The sequence below is a fragment of the Schistocerca gregaria genome, chromosome 5 (genome assembly GCF_023897955.1).
Source record: "Schistocerca gregaria isolate iqSchGreg1 chromosome 5, iqSchGreg1.2, whole genome shotgun sequence".
NCBI classification, from domain to species: Eukaryota; Metazoa; Arthropoda; class Insecta; order Orthoptera; family Acrididae; genus Schistocerca; species Schistocerca gregaria.
In genome coordinates this window covers 568079329-568091982 of record NC_064924.1, presented here as the reverse complement: position 1 = coordinate 568091982, position 12654 = coordinate 568079329, and the positions used below count along the sequence as shown (strand labels likewise).

Here is a 12654-nt window from a genome sequence, read left to right as displayed (position 1 = left end):
TTTAACATTGTCAACTTCTTCTAACTGCTTTGCTTCATACTTTAGGTGTATACTAATGGAAAATCACTTGTAAGCTCTAAACTGCATGTAGTGTGCCTCTTTCAAAGTTCAGTGACAAAGAATTGGCTAGGAATCATTTACTTAATGTCCATGAAATTTCATTAACCTATCAAGTGAAACTGGACAGAAATTTGATGGTGTTGCTCCTTTCTGAAACAAAGACTCGAGTTCAGCACATTTCTGCCAGTCAGATGTTCCACTGACGAATGAGTGGTTACAAAAATAACTTACCATGTTACTAAAATCAGAAGAACACCCATTAATTAACTTCTTTAATTTTGTGAGGGCCACAAGTATTGACTTAAAAGATTTTTATGGTGGACATTACTTCTACTGGTGTATGGTGGATTATATTCGTATTACTGAAGTTATTTGTAGTGCCTGATCTGAGATGTTCCTTGGCAGCATCTGCTGCATTTGGCAACTCCATCTTTTCAGTACCATTTATGAAATGATTTTTAAAAAGTTTTGCAACACTGTACACATCTATTACCAATGTATCATTTACTGTTAATGCTATCTGTTCCTCTTCATCTCACATTCTAACAGTCTCCTCCTTCACTGAGCACCATAGTGTCTTTATTTTGCTATCTGACATGACTACCTTTTTCTCATAATGCATTTCCTTTGCTGTCCATATTACTATCTTTAATATTTTTCACCATGTCCTGTAATGAGCCACAGCATCAACATCGGAACTCTTTGTGACCGATACACAAAGTTTCCTTTTTATCTTGCAAGACACCATTGTCCTTGAGTGACATGACTTCTTCATAGAATTTGGTTGTATTTGGGTTAGTTTTGAGGGAAAACAGCATACAAATGAAGTAAGGACTTTGTCAACAAAGTGTTGTACTTCTCATTCATGCCATGAGCTTTGTGTATACCACTCCAGTTCCTGTCTTTGAAGAGTTTCCTAAAATATCAATTTCTGTCCTACTGACTATCCTCTGAAACTGAGATCTAGAAGGTCTTATAGCCTGGCAAGCATCGACATTTAACAAAAAGAACTGCAAGTCTTGGTGTGAGAGCCCATTGAACTGCTGGTGTTGTAATATAATTTTGTTTGCTAGACTTTTCAATAAAGATAAAATCAATGGCTGTTTGTGAGCAATTGACCACTGCAGTTGGAAAGTTTACAGTAAGAATGTTGGATGATAATGTTCTTGACTAGATTAACTTGTAACTGGAACAGTTAAAAAAAGTACATTAATATTACCACAACCATTCTTTTTTTGTAGTACATAGGCCAATAGAGCTTAAACATGATTTATGAAAAGGTTAAAATTACTTGCAGGCTCTCGGTGGGAACTTACTGTTACGAAGGATATATCATGAAATTCTACTTCTACTGCACATGCTTCTGTATGCAGCTCCAGGCAAATGTACAAATGCCAATGTTCTGAAATTTATGACAATTCCTGATGAATGTGGCAACTCCTTTCTCCATTTCTAACATTTAAGGTTCCATGTTAAATATTTATAGGGCAATACATCCAGCAGCACAGACATCACTTATACTTTATCAAACAATGTGATTAAAAATCCTAAAGAGTTTTAGCCCTTAGGTAAAGCTAATAAGTGGATTGAAATTATCTACTCACTCACTCACTCTTTGACGATACTGGCACCAAAACAGATTGTGACTGGGAGAAGACTGCTCTTCCAAAATTGATTGACTATGGAAATCATAATATGGTTCCTTCTTTCCAGCATAACAGGAATGCCAAAATGGCAGGTGTTGAGATCAGTGATCACAGAATAGAAAATCACCTAAACTGCTCGACAATGGAAAGGCAACTTAATAAAATGGGATACCTGTGAGGTTAATAGAGGTTATATGAAAGGATTTTCTTCCTTTGTAGCAGTATTTTATTTAAGGTTACTGGAGCAATGAAGGGTAGCTAGTGATTGGGTAGAAGTGAAGGGCATTCCCGTTTTCGAGAAAGACTGTCGAGTGCACACACATAATTATAGGCATTTATCACAGATGTCAATCTGTTGTAGAATTACGTTACATTTTTATGCTCATCCATTATGGGAATCATGGAGAATGAAAATGTCGTCTATAAAAACCAACATGGGCTCTGCAAGCAGTGATATTGCTCTTTTCATCCATGAGTTCCTGAGTGCCATAGGCGAAGTGCTCAGGTTGATGCCATGTTCCTCGATTTCCAGAGGACTTTACATATAGTTCCACACAGTCATTTCGTGATTAAAATATAGCTGAACTGAGTAGTGGATTTGTGACTGAGTACAGGACTTCCTTGCAGATAGAATCAACACATCATTACAATTGGAACAAAATAATCAAATGTAGTTTCAGGAGTATCTCAAGGGAGTGCTATAGGGCCACTGCTATTTACAGATTTTGTATTAATGACATAGTGGATAACATTGGAGGCTATGTGAGGCTATTTGTGGCTGATACTGCTGTCTATAGGAAGGTTACATCATCAGAAGACTTTGGTTAAATGCAGGAAGATGCACGAAGAATCGATGATTGTTAGAGAGACGAGCAGGTGACCATAAACATGAATAAATATAAAATGTATTACTCATAAGTAGTCAAAGAGGCCCCCTACTGTTCACTTATGCCATTGGTGACAAATCACTGGAAACAGCTGATATGTGTACCAACATACCATATTTTGGACATTTTTATTCCTTGTTTACTTGTGGAATATTTCCTGGAGGCATTGCAATTAGTGCGATGAAAATTATCTTTCCTAGAGAAACCCTTCCATTTTCAAATGTGTGTTCCAGTATATCTGTCTTTTAAAGTACTAACCTACTATCAACCATGAGATTATTAGATGTATCTTTATTGATGTTTGTAGTCATGATTTAAAAAAAGCTTGTTATAATTTTGTACTGTGCTATCACATGACAAGTAACAGCAACAATTTTGTATAACCATCAGTTGTTCCAGATTTGTTGACATGACCACCAACCAAGTGTCGGTCTGAATGAATTTCCAATGTCAAACTGAGGCTGAGAGCAAAGTTGACTAACTAGTTTCAGAAGACCTATCACACTAGACTTCAATGACTGCTTCAGCTCCATTATTCACAACCAATGCTATTTGATCAGGTCCACTACCCTTGCACCCTATATTGGCTTCTCTTGCAACTATCCTTACAGCACAGCCTTGGAGTACACATGGGGCATTCGGGTGCTGGTGCGTTCATGCTTGTACCTTTGACAATGATCATAATGTTAAGCTAAGCTGTGATTTTGGTCTTGTTTATACAACTGTTGACTGCCCACCACCGAAGCTATATAAATTGTTTCCTTCCTATGCTTGTACACAATGTGATCAAAAGTATTTGGACACGTGGCTGAAAATGACTTAAAGTTCATGGCTTTCTCCATCGGTAATGCTGGAATTTAGTATGGTATAGCCCCCCCCCCCTCCCCCCCCCCCTATTCCCCCCTCCCCCCGCCTTAGCCTTGATGACAGCTTCCGTTCTTGCAGGCATATGTTCAATTGGGTGCTGGAAGATTTCTTGGGGAATGGCAGCCCAATCTTCAAGGAGTGCTGCACTGAAGAGAGATATTGATGTCGGATGGTGAGGCCTGGCATGAAGTTGGTGTTCCAAAACATCCCAAAGGCATTTTATAGGATTCAGTTCAGGACTCTGTGCAGGCCAGTCCATTACAGGGATATTATTATCATGTAACCACTCCGCCATAGCCCCGTGCATGATGAACAGGTGCTCGATCGTGTTGAAGGATGCAATTGTCATCCCCGAATTGCTCTTCAACAGTGGGAAGGAAGAAGGTGCTTAAAACATCAATGTAGGCCTGTGTTGTGATAGTGTCATGCAAAAAAGCAAGGGGTACAAGCCCCTCCATGCAAAACACGACAACACCATAACACCACCACCTCCGAATTTTACTGTTGACACTGCGCACACTGGTAGATGACGTTGACTGATCATTCGCCATACCCACACCCTGCCATCGGATCGCCACATCGTGTACGGTGATTTGTCACTCCACAATACGTTTTTCCAATGTTGAGTCATCAAATGTTTACACTTTTACATCAGGCGAGGCATCATTTTGCATTTACTGGCGTGATGTGTGACTCATGAGTAGCTGCTTGACCATGAAAAACTAGTTTTCTCATCTCCTGCCTAACTGTCATAGTACATGCAGTGGATCCTTATGCAATTCGGAATTCCTGTGTGATGGCCTGGATAGATGTCTGCCTATTACACATTACGACCCTCTTCAACTGTCAGCGGTCTCTGTCAGTCAACAGATGAGGTCGGCCTGTACACTTTTGTGCGTAACGTGTCCCTTCACATTTCCACTTCACTATCGCAGTGAAAACAGTGGACCTAGAGATGTTTAGAAGTGTGGAAATCTCATATACAGACATATGACACAAGTGACAAAAAAATCACCTGATCACGTTTGAAGTCCGTGAGTTCTGCTCTCTCGTGATGTCTAATGACTACTGAGGTCACTGATATGGAGTACCTGGCAGTAGGTGGCAGCGCAATACATCTAATATGAAAAACGTATGTTTTTATGGGTGTCTGGATACTTTTGATCACATATTGTATTTCACCCACAACTTTCCATTACCATACATGTCAGCAGAAAAACAGCTGTTTTGATAAATGTCACTACCCTTCTTCTTACGTTGCATCATTTACTGTTTATCAACGACTTCATAATAAAAAATTATGTTTGTGTACTAATTTTTAAGAACCATATCAGTGCCTGCATACTGAGGAAGTTAAAAGTTGTTTATTATGAAAATAGATTTGTATGTATGTTTCCTAACACATGATGGGCAGCAGTCAGTCTGATCAACAAGCAGTGTGAGTAGATTACTACTAGCCATAGTGTGTTGTTAGTATACTATATGGAAGCTGTATGCAGCGGCTGCTCCTGGCTGTGACTGTTAACATAACTTATTTCGTACCCTTGAAGAATGTTCTTCATTTAGGCTTTCTTGGGACAGAATAAGTCAGCATATGAATATGTTGTGCTAGACTGTGATATTCTGATGCCTTGTTTTAGCCAGTTGATTGTATGGTTTTGGGTTTCCAGCCAAGTCAGTGATTTCACTTACTGTGCTCAACTGTCCTGATGACCTTCACGAGGTGTAGTGAGAGCATTGTTTTTGAGATTTTAATATATGAAAATACAGCTGTATACGAGGCCCAGGCTATAACAGTATGCTGTTGTTAAGTTGTGCAATATGTGTAAAGTCGATTCTTAAACAGTAACCCAACTTATATGTGTATAACATGTGTTACATATTTGTTTCTGTAGGTGGCATGCTGGAGAAGATTCTTCGTCATGTAGGATTGGTGCGTCTGAATGATCTGAGTATTAGTAATGGAATTCGTATACTTGGACCAGATATTTTAATGCTATCATGCTCATTGTCAGTATACATAATTTGTAAGAGATTAAATGCTCAAAGGCGAGATACAGTAGCACCAGAACATGAACCTTCAAGCACTATTATCTTGCCAAAGGCATCTCGAACATTACGCAGAAAACGTTACAGATTTTTTGTTATTATTGGTAAGTATTAATTTTTTTTATAAATAATTTATCATGGAGTAGTTACACCAAGCATCTCATTGTTACCATATTTCCCGTGTAATTTTTTTATGTAGGTAAGGGTAGAAAAATAAAAGTAAGCAAAACTAAAATCAGAAAATACTTTCTTGTAACAAGACTGGCTTTAGTTACAATTTCATAAAATGAAGAAACAAATTGACAGCAACATGTAGTAATTAATAACAAAAGCTGTCTGTTTGGGTACTAAGGTGAAATTAAAAGCAAGTATGGTAACATTAAAGACTGCAATGGGCATTCCACTGTTAAATGCAGAGGGGAGAGCGGATAGGTGGAAAGAGTACATTGTGGCCTCTCTGAGGGGGATGCATTGTCTGATGGCATGATGGATGAAGAAACAGGAGTCAATATACAAGAGATAGGGGGTGCAGTATTAGGATCAGATGTTTAAAGAGCTTTGGATGACTTAAAATCAAATAAGGCAGTAGAGAAATTCCATCACAATTTCTAAAATCATTGGGGGATGTGGCAACAAAATTACTATTTACTTTGGTATGTAGGATGTATCATACTGGCAATATTCCATCTGCCTTTTGGAAAAACATCATTCATACAATTCTGAAGATTGCAAGAGCCAACAAGTGTGAGAATTATCACACATTCAGCTTAATAGCTCATGCGTTCAAGCTGCAGACAAGAATAATGTACAGAAGAATGGAAAAGAAAATTGAGGATGTATTACACGACAATCAGTGTGACATAAAGAAATGTATAGGCATCAGAGAGGCAGTTCTGATACTGTTGTTGATAATGGAAGCAAGACTAAAGGAAAAATTGGGACACATTCATAGGATTTGTTGATCTGGAAAAAGCGTTAGATGATGTCAAATGGCACAAGATATTTGAAATTCTGAGAAAAATAAATGTAAGCTATAGAGAAAGATGGGTAATGTACAATATGTACAAGAGCCAAGAGTAACAGTAAGAGTGGGAGACGTGGCATGACCTTCACCTCACAATAGGTATGGAAAGGGGAGGTTGGCAAAGCTTATAGTTGACGGTGTAGTGTGTGTCGGTCGGATCACTCTTGGGGAAAATTCCTGTTGTAGTTGGTGTTAGAGCTGCACCTGTTTTAGAGTGAAATCAGGTGATAGGTATTTCTGCTTAAAGGAAGTCCCTCTAACAAAGGAATTGCCTTCAAAGGTGGTCAGGTATCCAAGTAGTGAAGGAATAAGCATGTTTCATGAAAACATAAGAGCGATTAGAGATGAAGTTAGTGAAGTGCTTATAGATGTTGACTCTGGGATGACTGGTATGTCAGAACACACCATTTAAATATTTTGACAATTCAAAGACTTCCTTTACCAGGATACAGATAAGCTGGCTGTTTTTCAAGGAGTTCTTTGCAAAATGGGGGAGTGGCCATGTACATAAAAAACAGTATTCCATTTGACTCCATAGATGTATAACGGCACAGAAGTGACCAAGTATTTGAATGTTGTGCAGGAGCAGTTGAATTTAGTGAAACTAAACTTCTAATTATTGTAAATAAAATAGAAAGAAACTTCCACATGGGAAAAATACATTAAAAACAAAGATTCCAAGACTTGAGGGAAGATTCCAAGACTTGAGGGAAGTCTTTCCGCTCCCGGGATTGGAATGACTCCTTACCCTCTCCCTTAAAACCCACATCCTTTCGTCTTTCCCTCTCCTTCCTGAAGAAGCAACCATCGGTTGCGAAAGCTAGTAATTCTGTGTATGTCTTCTAATTATTGTTATTTATAGGTCCCCTAACTCTGACTTTAGAGCATTTCTGCTCAAGTTATGGCGTGTTCTTGGTTCACCTTATAGGAAGTACCAAAAATTAGTTATACACAATGACTTCAATATTAATCTTGTGTGAAATTTTTTCAAGGAAAAGGATGTTGGACCATGATGCACCAATCTTTACACTAATAGGTTTTTGTTCTCAAATGAATGTTACATATAGTTACAAACTATGTAGAAAAACTAATCCAATGGCAATAGAGAGTTTTTTAAACCTCATTAAGGAACAAGAGTGGCAGGATATTTATTGATCCGATAACATAGATGGCATATATAATGCTTTTCTTAATGCGTTTCTCGTATTCTTTGAAAGTTGCTTTCTATTAGAATGCTCTAAACAGGGTGCTAACAGTAAAAGGCAGCCCTGGTGGCTGACTAGTGGGAAAAGGATGTCACGTAGAACAAAATGGGAATTATATCAAAATGTTAGAAGTAGTCACAATTGAGCTACAGAAGCCCATTACAAACAGTATTGTAAGGTGCTTAAATTTTATTAAGAAGGCGAAAAGTATGCGGTATGCAAATAGAACAGCTAATTCACAGGATAAAATTAAAACCATGTTGTGAAGGAAGTGTCTGGTTAGCAACACAATGTCAATGGTTATACGTCCAGTATTTAAAACGCACTTTCTGGGCATTGCTGGTGAATTAAATAAAAACTTAAGTTTCCTCAGGGACTCATATAACTGTCTTGGAAAATGCTTTTCTGAGACTGATGCCTGAAATACACCTCAGTGATACAGAAAAGGGGGAGATTGAGTCAATAATTAAATCACTTAAGACTAAGGACTCTCATGGATATGATGGAGTGTCTACCAGAATATTAAAGTACTGAGCTGCACATGTTAGCCCTGTACTTCGCCATACTTGTAATTTTTCCTTTAAGAATGGTCAGTTCACTGAACGATTAAAGTACTCAGTAGGAAAGCCGCTTTATAAAAAGGAGGAAAAGATAATGTAGACAATTTTAGATCTATTTGTATGCCATTATTGTTTGCTAAAGTTATTGAAAAGACTGTAAATGTCAGGATAATTGATTATTTTATTTTACATAATTACATCATTTTATTTTAGATAATTTGCATTATTGTGGCCAAGATAGATACGAAGCCCATGCCTACTACAGTAGTCCAAGTTTATATGCCAACTAGCTCTGCAGATGATGAAGAAATTGATGAAATGTATGATGAGATAAAAGAAATTATTCAGGTAGTGAAGGGAGACTAAAATTTAATAGTCATGGGTGACTGGAATTCATCAGTAGGAAAAGGGAGAGAAGGAAACATAGTAGGTGATTATGGATTGGGGCTAAGAAATGAAAGAGGAAGCCGTCAGATAGAATTTTGCACAGAGCATAACTTAATCATAGCTAACACTTGGTTCAAGAATCACAAAAGAAGGTTGTATACATGGAAGAATCCTGGAGATACTAAAAGGTATCAGATAGATTATATAATGGTAAGACAGAGATTTAGGAATCAGGTTTTAAATTGTAGGACATTTCCAGGGGCAGATGTGGACTCTGACCACAATCTATTGTTTATAACCTGTAGGTTAAAACTGAAGAAACTGCAAAAAGGTGGGAATTTAAGGACATGGGATCTGGATAAGCTGAAAGAACCAGAGATTGTACAGAGTTTCAAGGAGAGCATAAGGGAACAATTGACAGGAATGGGGGAAAGAAACACAGTAGAAGAAGAATGGGTAGCTCTGAGGGATGAACTAGTGAAGGCAGCGGAGGATCAAGTAGGTAAAAAGACAAGGGTTGCTAGAAATCCTTGGGTAATAGAAGAAATTGAATTTAATTGATGAAAGGAGAAAATATAAAAATGCAGTAAATGAAGCAGGCAAAATGAATACAAACGTATCAAAAATGAGATCGACAAAGTGCAAAATGGCTAAGCAGGGATAGCTAGAGGACAAATGTAAGGATGTAGAAGCTTATCACACTAGGGGTAAGATAGATCATGCCTACAGAAAAATTAAAGAGACCTTTGGAGAGAAGAGAACCACGTGTATGAATATCAAGAGCTCAGATGGCAACCCAGTTCTAAGCAAAGAACGGAAGGCAGAAAGGTGGAAGGAGTATATAGAAGGTTTATACAAGGGCGATGTACTTGAGGACAATATTATGGAAATGGAAGAGGATGTAGATGAGGACGAAATGGGAGATAAGATACTGCGTGAAGAGTTTGATAGAGCACTGAAAGACCTGAGTCGAAACAAGTCCCCGGAGTAGACAACATTCCATTAGAACTACTGATGGCCTTGGGAGAGCCAGTCATGACAAAACTCTACCAGCTGGTGAGCAAGATGTATGAGACAGGCGAAATACCCTCAGACTTCAAGAAGAATATAATAATTGCAATCCCAAAGAGGGCAGGTGCTGACAGATGTGAAAATTACCGAACTATCAGTTTAATAAGCCACAGGTGCAAAATACTAACGCGAATTCTTTACAGACGAATGGAAAAACTGGTAGATGCAGATCTCGGGGAGGATCAGTTTGGATTCCGTAGAAATATTGGAACACGTGAGGCAATACTGACCTTACGACTTATCTTAGAAGAAAGATTAAGAAAAGGCAAACCTATGTTTCTAGCATTTGTAGACTTAGAGAAAGCTTTTGACAATGTTGACTGGAATACCCTCTTTCAAATTCTGAGCGTGGCAGGGGTAAAATACCGGGAGCGAAAGGCTATTTATAATTTGTACAGAAACCAGATGGCAGTTATAAGAGTCGAGGGACATGAAAGGGAAGAAGTGGTTGGGAAAGGAGTGAGACAGGGTTGTAGCCTCTCCACGATATTATTCAATCTGTATATTGAGCAAGCGGTAAAGGAAACAAAATAAAAATTTGGAGTAGGTATTAAAATTCATGGAGAAGAAGTAAAAACTTTAAGGTTCGCCGATGACGTTGTAATTCTGTCAGAGACGGCAAAGGACTTGGAAGAGCAGTTGAACGGAATGGACAGTGTATTGAAAGGAGGATATAAGATGAACATCAACAAAAGCAAAACGAGGATAATGGAATGTAGTCAAATTAAATCGGGTGATGCTGAGGGAATTAGATTAGGAAATGAGACACTTAAAGTTGTAAAAGAGTTTTGCTATTTAGGAAGTAAAATAACTGATGATGGTCGAAGTAGAGAGGATATAAAATGTTGACTAACAATGGCAAGGAAAGCGTTTCTGAAGAAGAGAAATTTGTTAATATCGAATATAGATTTATGTATCAGGAAGTCATTTCTGAAAGTATTTGTATGGAGTGTAGCCATGTATGGAAGTGAAACATGGACGATAAATAGTTTGGACAAGAAGAGAATAGAAGCTTTCGAAATGTGGTGCTACAGAAGAATGCTGAAGATAAGGTGGATAGATCACGTAACTAATGAGGAGGTATTGAATAGGATTGGGGAGAAGAGATGTTTGTGGCACAACTTGACTAGAAGAAGGGATTGGTTAGTAGGACATGTTTTGAGGCATCAAGGGATCACCAATTTAGTATTGGAGGGCAGCGTGGAGGGTAAAAATCGTAGAGGGAGACCAAGAGATGAATACACAAAGCAGATACAGAAGGATGTAGGTTGCCGAAGGTACTGGGAGATGAAGAGGCTTGCACAGGATAGAGTAGCATGGAGAGCTGCATCAAACCAGTCTCAGGACTGAAGACAACAACAACAACAATTTGCTATCAAATGTACACGCTCACACACTCTACTTGTGAGCCACACTGTATCAACCGTCTTGGCCGTGTGCAACAGACAGCCTCAAGACCATGCTGATTGTTAGTGCAGCATCTTAGGTCCCACATTACTCTCGCCGATAAAATGTACAGTTTGGTTTTAGTAGTTGTTGTAGGCTATGTTCTCTTCTCTCTCTCTCCGGTGCTGGATGGATTAAATGAAAGGTTTCAAACACTAGGCTCCTTTTTTTATTTAACTAAGGCGTTTGATAGTGTTGATCACAAAATATTGTTCCAGAAATTGGACCATTGTGGAATATAGGGAGTAGCTTACAATTGGTTCACCTCTTACTTTATCAACAGACAGCAAAAGGTCATTATCCTCAGTGTTGAATATGGCTATGTATTGCTATGAGTATGGGGTCTGAGTGGGGCACGGTTAAATGGGGGTAACTCAGGGATCAGCACTGGGGCCATTCCTGTTCCTTATTTGTATAAGTATTACAGGTGATTCTAAAATATTGCTGATGACACTGGCTTGATAATAAAGGGTGTTGTGCACAACATTGTCTGTTTCAAATAGTGCAATTCTTCACAAGTTCATAGCTTGTAGAAAATAAACTAACACTAAGTCACAGTTGGTTTTTACAGTTTCCAACACAAAATTCAACAAAACTCAACATTTTAATTTCACAGTGAAACTGAGCAGTTCAAATTTCTGGGTATTCAGATAGATAGTACACTGTCGAGGAAAGCCCATGTTCAGAATCTTGTTCAAAGACTTAATGCTGCCATTTTTACTATTAGAACAGTATCTGAAGTAAGTGATAGTTTGACATGAAAAGTAGTCTACTTTGCGTATTTTCATTCACTTATGACATGTGATATTACATTTTGGGTTAACTCTTCCCATTTTCAAAGGATATCTTTGGCTCAGAAATGGGTGGTTCAGGCAATAGGTGGTATAAATCCGCAGACTTCTTGTCGACCCCTTTTCGTTAGTCTGGATATTCTGACATTGGCCTCTCAATAAATTTATTCTTTACTGTCATTTGTGGTTATCAGTATCAGCTTATCTCCAAGAATTAGCAGCTTTCACTCAGTTAATACTAGGCAGAAGCCCAATCTGCATTTGAGTCACACTACCTTGACTAATGTGCAGAAAGGTGTGCAGTAAACTGCTGCATCCACTTTAAATAAGCTACTGCAAGAATTAAAAAATCTTAGCAGTAGTCCACACACTTTCAAATCGAAACTGAAGCGTTTCCTCAAGGGTCACTCTTTCTATTCTGTCGAGGAGTTCCTTGAAAATTAAGCTGGTTCCTGTGTTAAATTGTTGATTGCATTTACATAAACTTATGGCTTGTCATTTTTTGGGTTCATACACATTTTATTTGATCCGTTATTACTTTTAGGTTGTAATTTCATGTACTGACATGTTCCATGGCCTTGGATATTTCCTCCTCGATTTGGTCCTACGGGACTAGATGTGTAAAGTAAAAGAACGAAAGGGTGTGAGACAGCGATGTAGT

The 12654-nt window shown here is 38.3% G+C and overlaps 1 protein-coding gene across 11 annotated transcripts in view; it reads left to right on the top strand.

Moving 5' to 3' along the window:
* The window catches only part of LOC126272844 (piezo-type mechanosensitive ion channel component), a 651486-nt gene that overhangs the window by 179043 nt on the left and 459789 nt on the right, over window positions 1-12654 (top strand). For all 11 annotated transcript variants that reach the window (XM_049976053.1, XM_049976051.1, XM_049976056.1 and 8 more), the window contains exon 5: window positions 5356-5613. In XM_049976053.1, coding sequence (XP_049832010.1) covers window positions 5356-5613 — 258 coding nt within the window. The remainder of the gene's footprint in view (window positions 1-5355; window positions 5614-12654) is intronic.